This window comes from Alligator mississippiensis, chromosome 9, assembly GCF_030867095.1.
Source record: "Alligator mississippiensis isolate rAllMis1 chromosome 9, rAllMis1, whole genome shotgun sequence".
Taxonomy (NCBI): domain Eukaryota; kingdom Metazoa; phylum Chordata; order Crocodylia; family Alligatoridae; genus Alligator; species Alligator mississippiensis.
The window spans coordinates 1,119,507-1,141,986 of record NC_081832.1 but is presented as its reverse complement, the minus strand read 5'-3'; the positions used below and the strand labels follow the sequence as shown (position 1 = coordinate 1,141,986).

The 22,480-nt window shown below is 56.0% G+C and overlaps 2 protein-coding genes across 2 annotated transcripts; one reads left to right on the top strand and one right to left on the bottom strand.

Annotated features, from left to right (window-relative positions):
* Positions 1–466: 466 nt before the first annotated feature.
* Positions 467–7,753, top strand: LOC106737773 (BPI fold-containing family B member 2). The gene is made up of 9 exons (XM_014596869.3): positions 467–517; positions 807–992; positions 1,487–1,540; positions 2,711–2,887; positions 3,491–3,558; positions 4,370–4,415; positions 5,014–5,077; positions 6,085–6,161; positions 7,080–7,753. Exons 1-9 carry the CDS (start codon positions 467–469, stop codon positions 7,119–7,121), a joined length of 765 nt encoding a protein of 254 aa, XP_014452355.3. The 3' UTR covers positions 7,122–7,753.
* Positions 7,754–9,975: 2,222 nt separating this feature from the next.
* Positions 9,976–20,542, bottom strand: LOC106738360 (protein TENP). The gene is made up of 15 exons (XM_019500325.2): positions 20,380–20,542; positions 19,521–19,620; positions 18,133–18,237; positions 17,792–17,938; positions 16,870–16,927; positions 16,268–16,328; positions 15,134–15,225; positions 14,774–14,950; positions 13,902–13,943; positions 13,364–13,534; positions 13,122–13,189; positions 12,745–12,790; positions 12,162–12,225; positions 11,149–11,228; positions 9,976–10,310 (listed from the first exon to the last, which is right to left on the bottom strand). The coding sequence occupies exons 1-15, from the start codon at positions 20,483–20,485 to the stop codon at positions 10,242–10,244; spliced, it is 1,386 nt and encodes a 461-aa protein (XP_019355870.1). The 5' UTR covers positions 20,486–20,542; the 3' UTR covers positions 9,976–10,241.
* Positions 20,543–22,480: the final 1,938 nt, after the last annotated feature.

Genomic DNA, 22,480 nt, shown 5'->3' with positions numbered 1-22,480 from the left:
GTTCGGTCTAAGTCGTAGTCTTACAGAGAGTTCAGATTTTGGTTGTACGGGATGGTCTGGAAAGGACTGATCCTGCCTCAGGCAGGGGCTTGGACTAGATGTGACCCTTGGAGGTCCCCTCCAGCCCCTTTTTCTATGCCCCGTGTGCAAGTACAGAGACTTTCAGTGTTTCACAGAAAAGTCTGTTTTTTTGTATATTCTCGACCAGTTTTAATTTGAAATGCAGTGAAGCAGTTTATACCTGATTTTGCCATCCCCAGACACCACAAAGAAGCTAGCTTTCTTAACAGGCTGCGGCCCAAGCTGTTGGGGTTACTGTTGTCGGGGTAAATCAAGACAGAAACCTTTTGGGGATGTCATTGCAAAACCGAGGCTCTTCCTTATTTAAATGTCTGTAAAACCCAACCTTCTGGATATTTTTACAGGACTAAATTCCTTCAGCCCCGTGTCCCAGCTCCACTACACCATGATAGAGCCCCCCGTGATCACTGGGGACTACATCGACCTGGATCTAAATGTACGTGCTCCGGGATCCTTGGGTTCGTGGGACGGTTGGCTCAAGCACCGGGGTTTTGAGTCTGGCAGTGGGTGGGGGACGACGTCAACCCAAATGCAAACCTTTGCATGGCATCAGCTGATGGGGATGCCCAAGAGGATGCCTATTTGCCATAGAAAGGTCATGCAATTTCCAGACCCAAGAAGCGAAGCCGGGTGCTTGTGCAGGGGCCGGGCCGGTTGGTCTTGGCAGAGCTTGGTGCGTCCCGCGTCCCAGCACGACTGCCTTTCCCTTCTGCTTGTGCTCTCAGGCTGTGTTCACGCTCATGGGGAAGCCTCTTGTTTCGCCCGCCCGCCCGCCTCCCTTCTCCCTGCCGCAGACCTCGGGATCCGGCGACTCCATGGTCGTCTTGGGAATTTCGGAGCATTTGCTGAACAGCGTGCTGGCCATGGCACAGCAGTTTGGGAGCTTCAACTTCCACGTTTTCCGGCAGACGGTCAGTGCAGCCTGGAGGGGGAATGGAGGGCCGCCTGCGTCTCATCCGTGTGCGCTGGGCTGGCTCTAAAAGTCCTCCAGGGGTTGACCCTCCTTGGCTTCGCTGCAGGTTTTGGCTGAGCGAAGACTCAGGAAAGCCTGAGCAACTCTTCAGCCGCCTAGAAGGGTGGCAGGGGAGGGAGTGGTTGCAAAACACCCGAGCAAATGCTAGCACACAAGGGCGCACGGAGGTGGGAAGCTGAATTCATTAGGGCTACGGTTTTCGAAGGAGCCGAACGCCTTTGAAACCCCTCATAATGGGGTTTGTTATAGTCTGGCCCAGCAGGATGAATGGGAATCTGCTGAGGGAATGGAAAGCGAGAGCTTGTCTTGTGCTCTGGGAACATTAGGGCAGTAAAACAATGGGGTGTATCTGCTTTGGCCTGTGCAGGAGCTGAATCAGCTCGTCGGGACAACAACTACCATTTTCTGAGGGTTTGATATTTTCCTTTCCAGAGTGCGTCCATCGGTCACCTGACAACATCCCGGCTGGGCTCCTTCATCCCCGCAGTAAGGGGTATTTCTGTCTTCGGTGCTGACAGGCGCGGTCCTGCCGTGGGCTGGGGGGCGCGGGGTGAGGGAAGGGGTGCAGGCCAGGGCAGGGCTGGAGCTGCCATCGCTCGGCACGGCCTCTGTATGGGGACACTGGGTCGTGCCGGTCCCTTTCCTGCATCCTTCTGCTGGAAATCACAAGCACGGAGCGGCCGGCACGTCCGGATCCGCAGAGACGCAGGGGGAGAGATGGCACGTCCGTACTGTCAAATGGGGGAGCAGAGGTCCCATCAAGTCGGGAGGCTTGGGGTCCTCGTCTTGGGGCTGCAGGGACCACAGAGGGTCTGTGATCCTGTGCACCTGAGCGGGCACAGGGGACGGAGCGTCGGCCCTGGTACAAAGTGGTGGGTAGCCTGTGGTGGCCCTAGCCCCCGTCTGTCCCTGGGCTGGAGCTCGTCCATGGCAGGGACTTTCAGGGTGTTGTAAGTGGGGGCAGCTGTTCCTCAGGTGACTCCTACCTGGCAGGGGCAGGACGCGGAGGTGCACTGGCCACAAGAGTCCTTCCAGACTCACCCCACGCCCAGGTGCCCCTTCGGCAGCGAGTCCGAGGAGCAGGGCCCTCAGGCAGAGGGGAAAATCATTGCCCCTTGCTTGAGATAAAGTTCCCGGTTCGATAAATGTGCGTGTGCATGCGAGTGTGTGTGGTGGGGGTGACAGAAAGGGACGGAGAAGCAGACGTGGCAGATGTCTGCCATGCGAGCCCTCTCTCCGAAGCACCAGATTTTGGCCGTAGGTAAAGGTGAGAGGTCGGCGGGGTGTGCTAATGCTCCCAAGGGCATTGAGAGACTTCTTGAATGCCTTCTTGAAATTTTCCCCACGGACCTTTGCATTTTTGCCCCTTTTCTGCCGCGTGGGGCATGGTCCTGCAGTCATCCACGCATGTTTCCTGGTGCCCTTGTGTCTCCTGCTCCCTCCCCGAGTCACCCCAGAGGTGCCTTTCATTTGGTATAAGGGTCCCGAGTTTGTCCTGGGGCAGTCTGTGGCGGGGTGAGCGGTGGCCGTTGCGGGCCGTTTTGGACACGTGTGTGTTGCGTGGCTGCCTAGCGCGGCACAGGGCCGTTCCTTGTCACCTGGGAGGTCCCGTCCAGCTCTGTGCGCTCATGTCCTTAAGCCTCTTCTTCCTTGCAGATTGCTCACCAGTTCCCGCGCCCGGAGCCCGTTGGGCTGAAGGTGACGGTGAGCAAAGCCCCCATCGTCACCTTTTTTGAGGGCAGAGCCGTCCTGAGCCTGCATCCCTCCGTCGAGGTGGTGGCGGCGTTGTCGTCCTGGACTTCTGCTTCGCAGTCTCTCTTTACCCTGGACGTCGTAAGTGGGGCTAATCCCATCGTATTCCCCCATCCCCAGCCCATTCCCTCGGAAGAAGAGAGGGGCCATCAAGCTAAGGCCCGGCCTCTCTCCCTTGAGTTTTCACCCCTTCCTGGACACCCTTCCACGAACGTGGCTTTGCTAACCTGGCTGGATGGCTCCCTGCAGGCCGGGTCTCAGCGTGGTATAACGTGGTGGTGACCTGTGCCGTGGCAGCGACTCGGTTCGGGCCCAAGCGGGCTTGCATCCGGGTGGAAGAGAGAACCGGCCTCCCACAGACGTCTCGGCGCTCTCTCCCCCACCTCTGCTGCAGCTGGGATTGATCCCCGCTGGGGACGGGGTCTCCGCCTGCAAGGACCTGGGCTGAAGCTGGTCACTCCTGCTCCATTTCCCCTCCCTGTTCTCGGGGCAAAGATTGCCTCGCTGCCTGTCGCCTCGTGCATGGCTGCTTCACCTGCATTTAAGTCACTCGGCAGCACAGTGATGAAGCAGCTTGTCCCCGGCAGATTTACTTTCTTGAGTGTAATAGTCCTAACAAGGCAAGAAGTCAGACGGGATGAAGCCACCTTTTTAATTAACGGCTCTTTTTGAATCTCTTTGCAGGATGTGGCTTTGGTTCTCCATTTTGCTGTGACAGAAGTGAAGCTGCAGGCCTCTGTCTCTCTGCAAGGGTCAGTCTAATTCAGTTTTGCTCATGCGGGACAGTCCCTCGGACCCGCGCTGGGCAGTGCTGAGGACAGAGCAGTTCAGAAAACTACTTTGCAGTTTGATGGACCGGAGGAATTTTTGGGGCTTGGACTCTTGAAAAGATGTCGGCATCCAGTAGAGAACGCAGTAATCAATCCACCTGCGTCTTTGCAGCACAAAGGCAGGCAAGGTTCTTTGGGTAGATGTGACCTCTTTTATTAGACCAACTAAATACTACTTCTAGCTGGTGTAATGCAAGATAGCACATTTACCCAAGGAGCCTCATCTGCCTGTGTCCTTCGACCAACAACCAGCAGCCCTTTCCAGCACCGGTGCACATTGCAAAGCTGCGGGAGAGGTGCAATACATGTGTGCCATCTCCCTCGGGCCCTTGTAGTCTATACGGGACATTATTCATTGCTGCTCAAAACAACGTGGTGGCCAAGGGCGGTGAAAGGAAGAGGCTGGGTTTTTATTGCTGCCTTTGTCTTTGCTTTATGCCTGGACTGCTTGTTGATGGGAGGGGGGGGCCGGCGGTGTTGACAAGCAGCTCGGTGTTTAACTCCCTTTCCCCCCTTCAAACAAGAGATCTGGCTGTTTCTGATGCCCATTTATAACCTGCCTTCTGCTCCAGAAAGTAAGAGCGAGCAAACCAGCCGTTCTAGAAATGTCTCCCATTTGGGAACAGGTTGGAGCTTAATGTAGGGTAGATCGCTGGAGATCCGCCTCGCCTCCGCCCAAAGCACCTGGGGCAAGTTCTCCTTGTTCACCTCCTTTATTTTTCTTCCCCTCTAGTGGTCTGAGGTTTGTGCTGGTTTCTTCCAGAGTTGGATCTGTCAAGGTAAGTGCCCATCTTCCTACCTTCTTCTATGTCTGGCAGCCAGATTTCATCTTCGGGGGAGACGTGGTCACTACCCACTGATTTGCTTCGCTTTGCTACCCAGGGGTGGCTTTGTTTTTACGGGCCGATCTGCAGCCATTAATTTGCAAAGCTTTTTGGGGGCAGGGGTTGAATCTTTGCTGCGGTCTTGGTGTCATGTTCCTCTTCATCTACCGCCTATGCTGTTTTAGTTTTTCCGGGGGTGACAGTCCCTTGGTATCTGTGCTGAAGGCTACCCTACAGCATAATGCCATTTCCTAGTCCGTGCTATGCCGTTTCTGGAGAGATCGCTTCACGTGGGGCTGGGATGATACGGCGCGGTAGTGAGTTTAGGGGCCCAGAGGAAAGTAAGAAGGGGACTGGACCCATAGTGCAAGGATACCGTCGGCTCACGATGTCTTGGCCCAACAGTGAATGCATTCGTGCGACCAAAGTCCGCGCAATATTAACAACCAGGTTGCAACAGGCTCTTTCTTGCCCATCGACTCGTTCCTCGTGATGTCGACATCCTCTGCAAGGTAACGCAGCTGGGTTGACCATGTTGTTTCTCTGCGGACAGGTCTCCCGGGTGGCTTGTCTCATCGCCTCCGCTTTTGAGGAGGCGCTCGTGGCTCGACTGAACGGTAAGCAGGACGGCGTTTGGTGCCAGTGCGGGGGTGTTGCTTGGCCCCCACTATGGGCTCTACTGGCTCTCACGGGGCAGAGGGAAGGGGAGCTGCCACCCCTGCCGGTGAGGGGGTGGTTTGCCCAGGGCACCTCCGAAATGTTTCCCATTAAATCTCATCGTGTTCCAAAAGGCTTGGCTTGCACAGGCCTTCCCGCGACTCCAGGCTTTTCCCCCGCGAAGGCAGAGGTGAGCTGGGTCGCACCAGCGTCCTAGCCCCTCGCTCGCCTCCCCCATTTCTAGAACAGCAATAATAAATGCTCCCCTCCCTCCGAGGCGATGCAGAAGAGGCTGGTAACATGAAGGTTCAGATGTGTTGGGTTTTTTTCCCCCTCTAAGGGGGATTAAGCTACTTGATGTCAGAACCAGAGCATCAATAGAGAAAGCCGTGGCTTTCTGCCAGCGGCTCCAGCTCCCCCCAGCGCTTCTCCGCGGAGGGCTGGGGGAGCGTACGGGGTCAGTCTGGACAGATCGCCTCTGCAGAGAGTGGTGTACCCATTCAGGGTGAGAGGAGTCTATACAACTAAGCGACTTTGCATTACTCCTTTGCAATGCAGAAAGAGAGATGACGTGTGCCAGCCCCGTGACTCGTGTCGGGCCGTGCTGGTCATCTCAGTGAATGAGCCAGTAGACCGAGACATCCAACCACGTAGTCTGCCAGCGTAAGCCCCTCTAATCTGTCTGCTTCAGAAGGCCTTGCTTTCTTCTGAAGAATAGACGTGGCAGAATAAACGCCTGCCCGTGCTGAGCCGCCTTGCTCGGCAGCACCGTGCCAGGGCAGGCTCCCGGGGCGAGTTTGGAGAACCGGCCAAGACCCTTCATGGCACCATCGTGAAGCAGCTGAGTGCAGCAGAGAGTTATCACCAGGCATCCTCTTCCCGGGCTGGTCAGTGGCCTTTTGGGCTGCAAATGGCTCCTGTAGTTTTAACCGCCTGCTGCTTGCTGTTTGTCTGTCTCCGTTTTCAGCTGTGCTGAGCGTGGGCATAAATCTGCCGTGCCTGAATAACATCAAGTATGCCCACCCCCATGCTGAGGTTCACAAGGTGAGTGTGCAAGAGCCGGGGTATTTCCCAGCGGTGCCCTCTCTCAGGTCCTGTGCACGAGAAGGATTGGCGGTGCATCCCTCGGCGGAGAGCCGTGAACCGGAGCGGGGGGCTGCCGGCGCCGGTAAAACCAGGCGTCTCTGCTGCTGTTTCTGGGCGAGGGGTCCAGCCCCACGAGGTGCAAAGTGGCCAGGGCACTTGCTGGCAGCCCTCGCAGGGGGGCATGGAAACGTCTGAGTAATGGGTGGAAGAAGCCCGGACGTGGGCTCCAACCTGCATGTCTCTGCCATGTGGAGCGCTCTTTGTTAACAGCTTTTTGCGCAGGGGTTTGCTGCTGGAAAGTGAGCGCTTTCACTGCATCAGAGGGGTCAGGGTATCGGTGGGGGGACTCCGAGTCTTGTCTTGGCTCTTAACTTTCCTGATCACTAAAATGAGGAGATTTCGAGTGGTCTGAGGCTGGCGTTGCGGGAAGGCGTTGGTTGAGTGCTTCTCAGGATGCTGCTTCCTGTGACTCAGCCCCTCGACCTTTCTGCCTCTGACGGTGGGGCTGCGTTCATACTATCGTCGTCGTGTTATCACCCAGATGCCCAGCACCATTGCCCTCCGCATTGACACACGTTCTCGCAGGAGCAAGAGTCGACAGCTCCTTCTGCCGCCGTGGGAGCACGCCGGCATCCTCACAACTGACCTTCAGCCTCGGAGGCTGCTTCCTTTCTCTTCGCCTGGTCTCCGCCGAGGAAACCTTAGTTTCCCACTGCTGCCAACAGCAGTCCAGTGCCACCAGTTTAGGAGTTTGGGGAGCCCTGGAGTAGACACCTTGCAGATATTTTAAGTCATTCAACCGTGTCCAGAGTAGGAGTAGCTGAGATAACATCAGCAGGAGCGTTGTTTAATCCTCCTCATTTCTTCATCCAACAGGGTTATGCTGCGGTCAGCTGTGGCCTTGACTATGAGCAGTGAAGCGAGGAGAGGAACAAAGAGGAATAAAGCGTAACAGTTTTACTTGGCAAAATAGTCGCCGTGTCAGTCCATGAATCTGATGGCTTAAAGGTGAAGAGCAATCAGTGCGTCTTCGTTGCACGACTTTGCAGCTAATACGGCTGGCATTTGGCAGGGGTGGTGTCTCTCGTTCTTGCGCTTGCTCTACTTAGTTTAGGCAACATCTGCATCTTTCCCAGACCTGAGGAAGGGCATTTTGGGCATGTCTACATGTGCATTTACACCAGCTTAAATGTACTGCCCAGCAAGTTAGTGCACAGTAAGCAGGAATAGGCTGGTGTCTACTCGTGTAGGCATTAAAGTGCATTAATGCTGTGTGTGGGCTGACTTGGGACCAACTTTACTCCTAACTTTATCTAAATTTACTCCTGATTAGTTACTGTGTAGAAACAATGTGGTGGACTGACTTGGGACTAACTTTAGTCCCAAGTCAGTCCGCACACACACTGTTATTGTGCAGTAAGACATCTACACGTGCGTTTCTACGCAGTAACTAATCAGGAGTAAATTTGATACCTGCATGATGTGAGTATCAAATTTATGCTGAAGTTGGTGTAAGTCCCCATGTTTACTGCGCAGTACAGGAGTGCACGTGTAGACATGTGCCCAGACTGTGCAGTGATTTTGGTTACTGTGCAGTAAATGCACATGTGTAGAGGCGCCCTTTGTTCCCAAAAGCTTGCAGAACAACTCTCCCAGCTGCGTAGTTGCTCTAATAAAGGATATTTATGAACCAGATCCTGCTTCTTGCCCCTCCCCAGACCCCACCGTGGCTTCCACCACCACCAGCCCACTGCCTTGTCTTGTAGGCAGACGGGGTTTTGCTCATCCTGCTCTTGGCCGTGTTGCTGGGTATCAACACCCCGGTGAGTTGGTTGTTTTACTCGCCACGTCATCGCCACGTTCCCTTGCGTTGTCTCCCCATGAGCTGGGTGCTGGGGGCTGCTCTGAGAGATGATGCAGCTGGTACCTGTCCTCACAAGCGCTCTCTACGTGTATCTGTTCTCCTCCTGGTCCAAGAGGGGTTTTGTTGGAGCAACGCGCCTGTGCCAGTCCTGAGATCTCTCTCTGTCCAAGACAGCAGACCCTCAAGCTCGTTTGGCTTTGCCGCACACCTGCTGTTTCATGTTGAGCACTGAGGGCCACGTGGGTCGGATGCTGTGCGTTTTCAGGGCTGGGGGTATTCCAGCTGAACATGTTTTACATCATTTAAGACCCCTTGCAAAGACAAGCAGGCGCAGATCCAAAGGTAGCTTCCCTCTGCAAGGACAATTGAGCAGCAGATCTGTGTGCACGTTTGCTGCACGTTCACATCAGGTAGCGGCACACACAAAGAAGGAGCAGTCGGCATTTACACACCTGTGTGTGTTCATTTTGGGTGTGCATTTGACATCCTCCCCTGGCCCTGAGGTCTGGTAGCTGTAGCTGTGCTGCTCCCGCACTTGTTGCTGCGTGTGGATTCTGCTAGCTGGAGAACTAGGTCTGTCGCTGCGACGCCGGGTGCTTTTCCTGCTGAGATCTTGGTGCGGAGTTTGCTGTATGCACAGAAACCAGGAGAGGTCACTACAGCCCTCCTTAAATCGAGAGGCGAAGCTCGCCTGCGCTTCGCGCCAGATGTGCAGTGCAGGGATGGGCAAAAAGGAAACGGCAGCAGGCGAGTTTGATGCCCAGAGACGAGCGCACCTCCAAATGCTTGGAGGTTGAGGCAACCATCCAAAGGGCTGGGGTCTTCTCCTCAGCTGGTGTCAACTGGTGGAGCCCCTTTGCATTTAGATGGGGCTGTGCTGATTTCCAGCGGCTCTGGATTGTATCCAGGCATCCCTGAGCTTGCAAATGGACTCAATCTCAGGCAGAGCCATAGGTTTTATTTTCAGGCATATTTAGATGTTTTTGTTTCTGCTGCTGCTGAAAACTGCAGGCCACTGAAGGGATGCCCCAAAATTGGGAGTTGTGGGGAAAACTGTAGAGGAAGGGCTAGGAAAAGAGGACATTTACAATAAAAAGGAGCTGTGTTTTGGGTCAGGAATCGGGTATTTTTAGTCCAACGGGTGGGTTTGGCCCATCCACGCGGCACTCGGCGCTGCTTTCCCTTTAGCAGGGCTCTTGCGTCGCCCAGGGCACAGCCGCGTTCCCTGCCCGGGGTCTCTGTTCGTTTTGGGGGCTGTGCTCTCTCTGCCGCCCAACTTTGCGGGGGGTGGGAGGAAGTATTTAAAAAATGAAGCTTGGAGCTGAGCTGTAGGAGAGCTGTGGCCTCATCTGGAGGCAGGGAACAGCAGAGACCAGCAGCAAAGCGGATGCTTCTCCTTTCTCGCGTGGCTCAGGGAAAGCCGACAGGCCAGCTGTGCCCGGGAAAGGCCGGCGGTCACGCAGGCGAGAGCCCTCCTGCATTTAGCAGCCCGGCTCAGTGCAAGGAGCCGCGTGGCTTTCTATGGCTAGCAGCACAGAAGGGAGCGATGGGACTAGCCTCGCATCTGGCCGTCTCGCGCTCCCCAGCCCAGTGACCCGTCTACACTGGTGGCACCTTCGGTACAAATCGGCGTGAGGATCCGCTCGGGGGCGAGAAGCCCGACAACACCGGCAGCAGATGCACTTTTGTGGGTAAATGATGCCACTTTGTTTTGCCCCCGAGAGGCAACGAGCTACTTTCCTCTGCTGCGAGCTGGCCGCGCGTGCCCATGCCCACGCCCCCGTGCAGGTGGGAGGTTTGCCCCGCTGTGTGCCACCCGCGTCGGCATGCGGCCGTGCGTTTCTGCACAGGTGTAAAGCTCATGGGGAAGAAAACGCTACCAGAATCAGACCAGAAACGTGGCACGAGAGGAAGTCTTTAATGAAAGGAGGAAACCTTGTTACAACCCCGCGTCTGAGCCGGACAGGAGCAAGACTTGCCAGCACAACGTCGACTGCACCCTCAACGTAAGAGACTACTCTTAGAAAAGCAAAGAAGTATGCTTAACATTTCACCAAGGAAAGAAACATGGCTCGCTATTGAATCCATCCAGTCAGAGAGACCGAAGAACAATTTCTCTGCAGACCTGAAGCGTTTGGGGATAAAACGAGAGGAGAGGAGCTCCCAGCGAAGTTTCAGATCTCAGTGGCTTGCTGCCCCTCTCCCTCGATGTACTCGAGGTTTACAGGGATCAGCACGTAACCCTGCAGAAGGGAAAAACAAAGATTAAACACGGCTCCTGGTTTTCGTGGTTTAGTTTAGGCTCCCGGGGTGAGAGGGGGCCTCCGGCGGCGTCTGGTCCAGCCCCTGCACAAATGCAGCAATGCTCTTTTTAAACCATCCCTGTCCAGTGCCCCGTGCTCGTCCGGCCTCCCCTTCGCCAGTCCCAGCGCAGGCGGCTCTCGTGGCCCCGGCAGGCTACCCCACAGCCTTGCTTTTCTAATCACGAGGAAGTTTTTCCTGAGATCTCATCTCACTCTGCTTTGCTGGCCTATAAAACCAGTGCCTCATTGCAGAGAGTTTGCCACTCGCACTATTGCCTCTTGCACGCCCATCCCTTACACGTGGATATGGAGGGCAGAGCTGTTTTATTTAAGGCAATAACACTTAGTTCTGGGGGTTTGCAAGCCCGGAGGAGCCAGGGCTCATGCCTACTTCTAACCTCCATTTTAGAGAAAGGAACAAAGCCCCACGCCAGGATTTCTCCGTGACGGAGAACTTGTGCAAGGACCTTTGAGTCCGGATCCCAGCTTTTGCAGACAACAATGTCCTGAAATCCCTCGTGGCGTCTTCCATGTGCTCTGAACTTCTGCAAGGGCGCAAGGCGTGGGAAATAGCCCCCGTGCCTGCCTTCCCTTCCCATGCACCGCTTCCTCCCCACTTCCAGGTGGGAAGCGCCCGTGCGCTGGGAAAGGGAAAGCAGCGAGCGAAGCACGGTGCCCACAGACATAGTTCCCAGTCATCCCCTGGCCGCGCGTGCCCGAGACTTCACCGGAGGGTGCATCGCCAGGGCGGCATCCAGCTACCGAGGGAGCTGCTCACCTTGTGGATGGCGACGCTGGTATCAACGTAGTTGAAAATGAGACTCAGGTGTGGCAGGGAGATCCCGTCACGCAACAGCTCTGACAAAGAGAGAGGGAGGAAATGAGCGGCTGCATCTGGATAATGTAAAACCGCCTTCAGGCTCGGCCCGTCAGTCCGTGGCCCTCCAGATCTTAATGGCACTCTGCTAATTCTCCTCCGCTAGCCTGCAAGTCCATCACCCGGACAGCTTGGAAATGCCGCCGGGGCGCTCGGAGAGAGGCTGGCATTTGTTTTATGTGCGCTAATTATTTCCACAGCCTCATGCAGCTGCAAGGGGCTGTAGCTGAGCACCCAACGGAGGGCCGGTTTCTCATCTCCTCGGCACTGTGGCCAGCCAGAGTCTTTCCGCCGCCCGTGATGGGTCTGTTTGTGGCCTGACTCGGAGGAGGCTTTCCTTCGCCGCCCTGCTGCAGGCCAGGGCTCGGTCTCGCGGGCGCGCGTCCCTGGCTCTGCTGCTTCCAGCTGCGAGGAAACCTGTCTTCCTTCTCGCAGCTGGAGGCCGGCCGCGCTTACCACTCCAGACACCCAGTTCAGACTGGTGTAACCAGCTGATGACCACCGATGGGCCCGGGAGGGAAGGGCGCAGGTCGTGGCAGAGGATAGTCTGGCTGGGCAGCGCGTGCGATTCTGCAGGGAGATGCTGAGCTTTTTTCTCTTGGGAAGAAGCACACCGGTTTGGGTGGAAGGACCAAGCTTAGGGACATGAAGGTTTTGGAGGGTTGCAGTCACCCTTCCTGGTGCCAAATGATGCAGACCACTTTGATAGGTAGAGGGCAAGATACAGAGGATTTTTCCAAGCCCAAGGGGAGGGGGCCGGGGCAGGCACCGCTCTAGTTTCTGCCCCGGCAGGGGCGCAAAGCTGCCATTAACGTGGGCCGGCGCCTAAACCGCGTGGCGAGGAACGGGGGGTTGCATCCAGCCCATCGCGGTCAGAGCCTCCTGCGTATAAACAACGACCCCGGCATCCTTACCATTCATACGGGCCAAGATTTCTTTCTGAATTACATCGCCAAATAATTCCTTCAGTTGGTCACCCTGCCGAAGGAGAATAAGCTCAGTGACCGTGGGACGGGTCGACACCGTAAGAAAGGGAGAAACCAGCCACAAAGAGGGAACAAACCCGTGGTCACTTGGGTTTTGGGCTCTGCTAACCCCATATTGCTCTTGCTGACCCCGGGGTCTGATTCGGCCCAGATAAGGGCACCGTCAGTACCAGGGTAAATACAGTAGTGCATTAACAAACCAGCTCAGGCTAGGTTGCCCCCGCACCCCCCAAATCGGAGACACCCAGAGTCAGAGGCCGCTGCTCGGACTATCAGCCGTCGTTCCTAGCAAGCATCCCCTTGCCTCGTGCAGGGAAACTAATACGGGCGCTCCCCTTCCGGAGAAAAAGAGGGGACACGAGACCAAGGTTGTAATTTGGATCAAACACCTCATCTGCCACGGACCAAACTCTTCGGTGGACACGAAGCAAAGTTTCCCTTCCCGCCCCGGAGGCAAACCAGCGCCGTGCGGCTTCCTTAGCGCTGAGACGGGAAGTCATCAGGTACTTACCTCAACGGCGCCCACTTTAGAAGAGGCCACGGAGAGCGTGAAATTACTGCAGAAAGGAAACCCGGTTGAGATCGTGCCCTGTCCCTTGGGGGAAAATTCACCGAGGTCTAGCTGCGAGCTCTCCTACGAAAACGTCTCTGGAGCTGGCTCTTCTCACCGATGACTAAAGGTGCCCCCCCTTGATTCAAATGGGGTCGGCGTTTGCATGGATGCCCACCCAATGCACCAAGATCCCAATAAATATTTTCTCGTTGAAATGGAGGAATCTCTTGGAAGACTTTGCCTAGACCCCTCGGCCTCCTTCCCCCCTTGCCGCTGCTGCTGGGGAGCACCCCCTCCCACCCCCGGCAAGGGAAAGGCATCGGTGGACTCGTTACCCTTCCTCTTCAAGAGACAGCATCATCTTCACGTTGTCAGCGGCAACCTGCAGGCTCGCGGTCATCTCCTGCGGTTGGAGAAGAAGGCAGTCAGCCTCCAAAGCGGTCCGTGCACGCTTCGCACGCGCTGCTCTGCCGGACAGCCAACGGCACGGCGCACAGCCGGCCCCGGCGGTCCGTGGGTGGAGGACACGAGACAGGCGAGGGACCGTGCCGAGCACGTATTGCAGGGCTCTGCTTACCACATCCAGGCTCAGGAGGACCTGGAAGCCCGGGTTTTGGACCCCGATCTGGATGGTGGGAAAGAGCACCACGACTGCCTCGCCTTCATTCAGGACCACTGCGGGTGGCTTGGGGAACACCACTGCTAGCACCAGAGCCAAGGGCTTCGGGTACTGGGTGCTGACCTGTTGCTGTGCAGAACGGACACGACCAAGTCAACGCTTTCCGTGGCTCTGAGGGGTCCTCAGCATCGGTGGCCCTGGCAGCTTTCTTAGCTCGGGGGTGGATAAGGGAGGTTGCAGGTGCCCCGCTCCATGGGGCTCGGTGCATGGTTGCTGCTGCTAGCTCTGCCCTTCATCCCTGCCCAGCTGGGTCCAACCACCTCCCAAGAGCAGGGAAGCCACCCTGGGGCAAGGGTCAGCCTGCCCCGTCGATGCCTCCCCTCCCCGAACTCGGTGCCCTCGTAGCACCCGTCTGCTCCAAGAGAAAGGAAGGTGAACCGCAGACACGTTGCTAACCTCCGAGGCTCGGGACAAGGGAGCAGTGAGTGTCACGCACCTTAGCGCCCTGCTGTGCTAGGCTGGCGGTCGTTAGCTCGCTCTGCAAAAATGAGAATAAACCCGGTTACGGGATGGGCAGTGATGACTTGGGTGGCTCCCGTGCGGCTCCAGCTCTGCTGAGCTCGGGGCTGGGCGACACTAAGTGAAAAGGCATCGCTGCCCTCGCTGGGCATGTCCCAAACCAAGTGGCTTTGATGTTTCTGAGGAAGATGCATGGCTTGCATTTGGGTTGGCGATTTGGCTGATGGGACCAGGCACAACCCATTGCAGCTCCTGGGTGTCAGCTGGTGACTTCCAGGAGATGCTCCAATGGAAAGCAATGAAAATTGCTGGGGCACATAAACTGGGCTGATTCAGTCCCGAGAAGAGGAGACTGAGGGAGACTGAATAGCCACCTTCACCTCCCTGCGGGGGCTGCAAAGAGGATGGAGCTGGGCTGGTCTCAGCGGGGGCAGACGACAGGGCAAGAAGCAATGGGCTCACCTTGCAAAAAGGGAAGTTGAGGTTGGATATTAGGAAAAACTTTCTCACTAGGAGGGTGCTGAAGCACTTGGACAGGCTCCCCAGAGAGGTGGTGCAGTCTCCATCCTTGGAGGTTTTGAAGACCCGGATAGACCAAGCCCTGGCTGGGATGATGCAGTTGGGGCTGGCCCTGCTTGGAGCAGGGGGTTGCACTAGATGTGACCTCCTGAGCTCCCTTCCACCCTCGTTTTCTAGGATCCTGTGATTTCTGTGGTTCTCTGCCAGCAGTACCCCTTGTGCGAGAGCAGCTCTCTTGCGAGTGGTTGGTGGCGGAGTCGGGGGGGAAAACGAACCAGCCGTGCCCCCACATGCCCCCTCCCTCCTGCAGCCCACAGCGGCTCTGCTCACCTGGATGGTCAGGTTGAAGGCTCCGGCCGTTTGTAGGGCTAGGAAGAAATTGTTGTAAAATTCCTGGGACAGGCCGATGGTGACGTGGGAGGAGCTGTCGGCCGCCTGCTCCGGCAGAGCGAAGGGGGCCTGGCTGGGAGGAATGGGGATCTCCTGTTCTCCGAAGAAGAACGTGGTCTGGAAGAGATGCAAGAGGAGGGTGAGCCAGACCCCACTTCAGAGGAGGCTGCCCCTGCCCCGGGGACAGCAGACAGGTCCCCTTTGTCTCTCCAGCGTTTAGGCTTGGAGGCGGCCGAGCCTCCAGGAAAGATGAAACCCCGTGCCTTGGGATGCGAGGCCCGGGAGGAGCCCAGCACCTACTTGCAAGGGCAGGTTGATCCATTTTCTGGCAAACACAGGAGCGCTGAGCGGGACGTACTGGATCTGGCCTTCTGCAAGGAGTGGCAGCTTGTCTGCAACCAGCCAGCGCGCCCAGGGGAACATGAGAAAAAAACCCCAATAAAGCAGTTACGGGTAAAGAAGACTTGGAGCCATGTCCTGATTCCAGACAGTTTGTGGCCCCCGACTTGTCCTGCATGGATGGAGGTGTGCGAGGAGGGAAGGACTTGGGGAAGTGCTTCCTGAGCCTCGCCCTTCTTTTGCATCTGTGCTAATGGCCGGGGATGCAGGTGCTCCGGGGGAAGCAGTCTGGTGCAGACCGGGCGCCTGCACGAGCCCAGAGCCGGTCGGGGCCCGGTCGCATTATGATGCATGCTTAGTCTGATCCTGAGCAGGGGCAGGGCCTTTGCTCAGGGACCCCGAAAGGGAAGCCCCATCCCAGGTTGGAGTCAGCACCCTTTAGACCAGGCTGCCAGGATGTGGGAGGTGTGGAGCAGAAAACGGGGAGAGATGGGTCTCCCTTCCCATCCCCGCCCTCGTTAACGGAGAGAGCCCGTGCACGTGAGGGGATGCACGAGGGCAGGGTACTTTGATTGCCCCTCCGCAGATGTCTGCACCACTCCTTCCAGTCCTGCTGAGAACAGCCGTGGCCTCGCTCCGTCCCGCGGGATCTCACACCCTCGCCCTGCTCTTGCCAGACATAGGAGACCCCTGGGCTGACGCTCACCCAACAGCTCGTGCTTCTGCATCTCCTGCAAGGCAGGCGCCTGCAGGATTTGCTGCCTGAAGCTTGAAGCTGCACCAGGGTTTATCTCTCCGTAGCACAAATGCGGCGCTGTGCATGCACCCTGAGCGTGCTGCGACTGAGACTGGCGCCTGCACCGTCCGCAGCAGGGGTAGCGGGCCGGCTCTGGAGCTGGAAGCCCGACAGCGACCCTGGCGGGGTGCCGCGCCTCGGCCCGCTGAACACCTGCACTACCGTGGCTCGGTGGGTTTTAGCTGTGGAGCTATAACTCGCAGAGCTGGCCTGGGATGTCCCTGCTCGGTGCTGCCTGGCTCCAGACAGCTGCTCTGGGCTCTCGACCCGTGACTAGATTGAAGCCGGCTGGAGCTCACCTGTCGCACGGGCTATCTTGCTGTTCTGCCTCAGGACAATGGTGCTGATTTGCAAACACGCCTGTGGACAAAGGTAGAAAGCCAAGTGAAGGGGCATGTGGGAGCCTGGAGGCTGCCACCCTCCGCGAGCCCAGTGCCGGGGTGGCGGGGGTGGGATTCACTTCCAAATATCCCTCCTCCGGATGGACTCGGGGTCCGTGTCTGCTCGAGGAGAATAGGAGGCCTCTCTTGCAGCAGCTGTTTCACATTTACAAGGTGGGTTTCCTAAGCCAGGAGTGCAGCAAGATCCCAAATGGTTTGATTGCTCTCAGCTGTTGTCACTTGGCTGCAAGAGGCTCCGGCACCAGAGCCAGGTCCCATGCCCTGGGGTGGGGGACCGGACTGAGCGTGCATGGGGCCGGCTGCAGCAGAGCTGGCCCTGTGCTGCCCGGTCAGTCAGTCAGGCTAGGCGGGGTGGCTGGACACGCTGCTTTTCTTTACAGAGGAGAGTCATTTTGAAGCACCGTCAGTGTAGCGGCTTTGACGAGCCCCGAGTTCACTGCTGCCATTTCACCAACCTGCCCACGGCGCCAAAGGAGCAGGATGAGGTTTTGGAGGCTTACCTTCTCGGCTAACGCAGCGTGGATATGAGCCCTCAGCTCCTTCAGCACCGACTGCAGGCTGGATGGGAAGAAAGAGCGGCCTGAGCAGAGGACCACGGGGATCGTGTGCGGTCTGACTCTGCACGGCGTGCGGCATTGCTCACAATGACTCTCCGTGCCAGCGCCGGCCAGTCTTTTCTGCAGGCGTGCTACAGATTAGCTCCCCGAGTGCCGCTCCGATCCCCTTCCCCTGCCCAACCTGCTGCTCTGCTTTCTGCTCCCTCTCCTATCTGCCACCACGTGCCCCGTCTCCTCCTAGGTCTGCCGCGGGCCATGCACGGAGGCTGCCCATGGGCCTGTGGCATGGGCGCTGCAGGTGACCACCCCCACTGTATGCTGTCAAATCTAATTGAGTGTTAAAAATCCTTGCGAAGAGAGACGGTTCGGTGAACTCCGTCCTAACCATGCTACGGTAGTCAAGGGTTGGTAAGGGCTATCTGCCGGGAATGCCGCCTCGGTCCTGGCTGGCGTGGTGCTTGCGAGCCGGTCCTCGTTGCAGCAGAGCTATTCCACCCTGGGAATACTTGCCAAGGAATATTGCTCTGACTCGATGGCTTTGGCCAGCGCTTTGTTTAGAGCCTGGTTTTCTCCTGCGGTTTATTGTGACCAGTCTCCTACCGTGCCCATGGTTTTGCTCTCGCTCCCCAAGTGCAAAACGCCGCTTTTTGAAGCAAATAACTAGTGACCGATAGCAAACTTCTGGCAGGGAGATGATCGATGTTTGTGCGAACCTTTGTGAAACCGGGGGGGTTCAGAGACGTTTTCACTGCTCCCCTCCGGGTGTCCTTGTGCTCCCGGAGGCATGGCAGGGACGTTTGCTTGTCTCGGGGTCTGCCCCGTCCCGCTGTCATGCCCAGAGCGAGGGGGGCTCTGTGGCACTCACCTGCCTTTTTTCGAGCCGGGGGTGATGCCTCCCACGATGGTTTTGCAGGCGCTAATGCTCAGTTCAATGTTCTTCTCAGAGTTCAGCCTTGCATGGATTTCAGCTCTGATGGATACTTTTACTGTCATCTCCATCGCAGCGTCCATGCTGCGCAAGCAAGAGAGAGACAGAGACTGAATTGGTGCAGCCGCGGGTCTAACCCTGCCCCTGGTTCAAGTCGATGGCAACCCCTTTCTCCCCCCTCCCCAAGGGCAAGAGGGGCAGATGGCGTCTTTGCTCTCACACCCCACTGACACCACTCGTGTGACTTATACCGGTGTAAGGACTGCTCCCACACTCACAGCTGGCCCCAGAGGCCGAGGTCCAGGTCCGCAGTCATTTGCAGGCCAGCGCCAGGCTGAAGCGTCGTGGAAAGATTGAGCAGGTTGACGCTCTTAATACGTATCCTGTGGGAATAGGAACGGAGGTATCGGTGGGGACAGCGCGGGGTGCCGAGCTCTGCCTCGCATTTATAGGGTATCGTATCCAGAACATTTACAAGACAAAACAGCTCCCCGAAAGATAGGATCAGGACATCGTCTCTGAAATACCTTCTCCCGCCCCCTCTGCACAAGCAGAGCTAGGTTTGAGAGCCAGTCCCAGGCCAGGGCTGAGAGGCCCGCATCTGTAGGAACCTAGGGTGCGTCTACACGTGCATGTTAATGCACATTAGCCTATTTTAATGTGCATTAAAGCATCACATAAAAAGTGCTTTTTACATAATGCGCGTTAAAGTAGGATAATGTGCATTAAAGCATCACATAAAAAGTGCTTTTTACATAATGCGCGTTAAAGTAGGATAATGTGCATTAAGCATCACTTAAAATGCGTGCACTTCAGTTAATGTGCGTTAAGCCAGGCTAATGTGCATTTTCCTAGTACCTCGCAATGGAAGTATGAGCTTTAATATGCATTACCTAACATGCATTAATTGAATGTGTAGACGTGTTACTAGTGGCCATGGTGTTGTGGGCCTGAAATATAGCTCAGTTCCAGCTTCTTAGTTTTCTCCTTTACCTGGAAAGCTTAAATCAGAAACGGGAAAATCTGCAAACCATGGCATAGGGCTCCCACAGCTATCTGTATGGTAAACCTAAAGCAGGCTCGCTTTCTGTCTGGGAAGGCCTTGCCTTCCTGGCCGTGTGTCTGGACTGCCTGACTCTGGTTAGGACTCGTGGCAGAGGTGATCTCTTTTATTAGACCAACTTGATTTTTGCAAAAAAAAAAAAAATAAATAATTTGCAAAAATCAAGTTGGTTTAATGAAAGAGATCGCCTCTACCACGAGTCCTGATTGCTTTTTCCCCTAGACCAGTACGGCTACAACCTGGATACCTGACTCTGGTAGTGATGCGGGACCTTTCCCCTCTCTCAGCTGCTTTTCATGGCATTTGCGGGGAAGGCAGAGTAACCCCGGGGATGTACAGTCATTGCCAAAGCCTCAGACCCCAGCGTGGGGATGCTTGAGGGACCTGTTGGCACTGAGCTGTCACGCTGCATGCTGTCGCCTCCAAGAGCAGAGCAGAAACTCAGTGTTTGACAAAACCTTTTAAAATAGGCTATCCCTCGGCTGCCTCTGCCGGGCACCCCGAGCCGTGCCGGGTGCGACTGCCGGAGCGTCCCAGTTAAACACCAGGATGAGCTGCCGATACAGTGCTGAGACCGGGAACGAGGTACGGTCTTGGACTCACCCTGTGAGCTTTTGGGGAACCGTGGAGAGGTCTGGGATGGAGATGGCTGCTAGTGCCTTCTCTAAGGGTATCTCGTTTTCAACTTTGGCCACTCGGGAAACTGTAGGAAAAGGGGAAAATGTTGTTAGGACCTCTTGGGTTTCTGGTCAGCGTAGGAATGGGGTTCTGTTCGCTTGGCTTTGGTGGAGGCCATATAACCAGGACCCACACCCACATTTCCTTGCTCGTTAAGCACACGAGCAAGAGCCGAGTTTATGAACAAACAGGCAAGGTGCAAAACTTTGTCCCGGCTAAAGCTGAGCTGAAGTTTTTAACCCTCCTGCCAGGCAGAAGAGATCTAGGGGTTGAATATCTTGTGTGGGCAGCAGTGATGTGTGCGTGGGTTAGGCCAATAGATCCAGGGCATGCTGGTGCCGTAGATGGATCAAATCAAGCTAATAAAAGGCAAGGGTGTAAAGAGGGTAGTTGGGCATGCCCTCAAGACTGCTCAAGTGACCTGCGAAGAGCTGCCCGATCAATGCTCTGAGGGTAGGACAGCTGCTGGGCAGGGGAGCTACCTCCGCGCTCGTCCGTGCATTATGTTCTCTCTTAATAAATAATGTGCTTTATAGAACGGCAATCTTCCCTCTCCTTGTAGTCTCAGCCCTGATCATGCCTTATCGACAACTGCTGGGGTAGCAACGAGGGCACTTCTCAACTTTCCTGTGCCTCGCTTTCTCCATCTGTAGAATGGGGAGATGGGTAACGAGCCGCCCTGTGCCGTTGGGAAGGGGTTTGGTTGCTGGAAGGAGCGAGGCTGCGGAAAGGCCGGGGCGTTCTCCGCTGGTGCTGGTGTCGATGCAAACCGGGGCTCACTCACCATAGTCTAGAGCTGCCTGGTTGATTCTTGCTTCGCAGTCTGCCGAGCTGGCGACGCACGCAGAAACGAGCACGCTCAAGACGAGGCCCAAAGCGCAGATCCGCATCGTGGCTGCTCCTGGCACGGGGACGCCGCTGCACCCTGGGGACCGGGGGGGGGTTAGCTTGGCGGTGTGGGGGTGACCCCTGCAAGCCTGCCTCGTGGCTTGGACTCTGGGGGCTTGTGGTCAGGGCGGAAGGCAAAGGCTGGGAGCGGACTGGTCACTCGGCCGGGCAGCTGACTGCATCTTTTTTTGACCAGTCAAAGATTACAGCAATTTTACAAATAAAATAAAATCGTGTGTGTGTGTGTGTGTGTGTGTGTGCGCACACACATATATATATATACATACACACACAGTGTGCGTGCATGCATGCATATGTGTGTGTGTATGCACGTGCACATATATATACATACACACATACACAGTGTATGTGCGTGCGTGCGTGTGTATGTTTTCTTGACATAATATGATTTTTGATTTTTGACACATTTAATCCAAATTTTGGGCTTTTCTCTGTATTATTTGGCCCTATTGGCAATATTTTACAATTTTTCATTGCTATTTGACTGGTCAATTGACCAAATTTTATTCGACCAGTCAAAACCCTAGGTTTTTTTTTTTCACAAAAAGTGAATTGCTGAAATGTGCCTGCATGCATCTGAACACTTCAGTTCAGGGGGTTTGGACATTTCCATTGCTGGGACCACAAGTTAGGGGCTTAGAGCTAAGCTGAGTGCATGCAACTGTCCCTGAACAACTCCAGGGGCGAAGAAATAGGGAGCTGACTGTGCCAAGCTGCCCAACCTAAACCTAAGCAGCCTTTGCAGCAAGAGGGAGGTGGAAGGTGGCCTCGCCCCATCTCGTTGACGGGTGCCTGTTGTGCCATACGAAGTAAATGAGAGAGTACGAGTTTAAGGAGAAACTGAAGGCATTGGCAAAGTCAAAGTAGAACAGATGGCAATGCATTCTGGGTGCAGCTGCAAGCTCAGGGATCGTAGAAATATCTTGGAGTGACCGATGGCTTTCTGCAAAGCTGAAGAAAAGCGCCCGCTCCCCAGCTTTACCTTGCCGTGAAGCACGTGCCGGTATCACCACCTTTGCACGGGGCGATCCGGCCCCGACAGCGGCGTCAACCCTTCCAAAAGGGAGCCGAGTAAGCACCGTGCGCGGCCTCTCTGGCCGCCGGGAAGGAAGGCTGCCGGAGGAGACCTCCTGCATCACTTACCTGCGTCTGGGGTTGGTAGGTGATGGGAGCTGCTGGGCTCTTCCTCGGTCCCCTGCTGCAGGCGGTGAGAGCAAGGACCTCGTGCTGGCTTTATATAGGCTGACAGAGGCAGACCTCGGTGAGGAAGGATGGAAAGCAGGAGGGCGTTAGGAGTGTGAACACTTTGTTTTCCATCCGTTTTATTGTTTTCCAGGACATGGATTATGTTGGCTGTTGATTTAGCTGCCTAGGTAAACCAGTGAGCAACGGGGGTCAGGGCAGGTTGCCTTTCTTTGTGCTGTGAAGGTGCCCAGAGGTCACTGGACGTTGGGTGCCAAGAAGTCAGGCATTGTTCGTGAGCAAACATAAGTTTCTATGCTGCAGAGCTACCACGTCTTCTCGACACCTTGCAGGTGGTCGCTGGGCGGTCTCCAAACGGGGTGGAGCCGGGCGGGTCGGTACCGTTGCTGGGAGGCTTAGGCCAGCCGGGGTTCGGGTGTCGAGCACAGGGACTTGGGAGCAAAGTGATGTTAACCTACTTCAGGGACGCATGGCCAGCTCGTTGCTGAGCCAGAGCTTTATCGAAAACCTCTGCGGTCCAGAAGGGGGTTTCTACTGGCTCCAACTCATTTTGTGTCGGTCCCCAATCAGGTGTTAAGGGGCACTGGATAAAATTTTGCAAGTGTCCCACATAGTGCAGTCCCCGCTGCTCTCCCAGACAAAGCGAGTGAAGGGCAAACACCCAGATAACTGCGGGGACTTCTCCCCACAACCACTCCCTCAATGGATGTTGGATACAGCGACAGATGTCGGCCACCCCTTTATTGCCCCATTCCTGGAAGGACAGAAAGCAT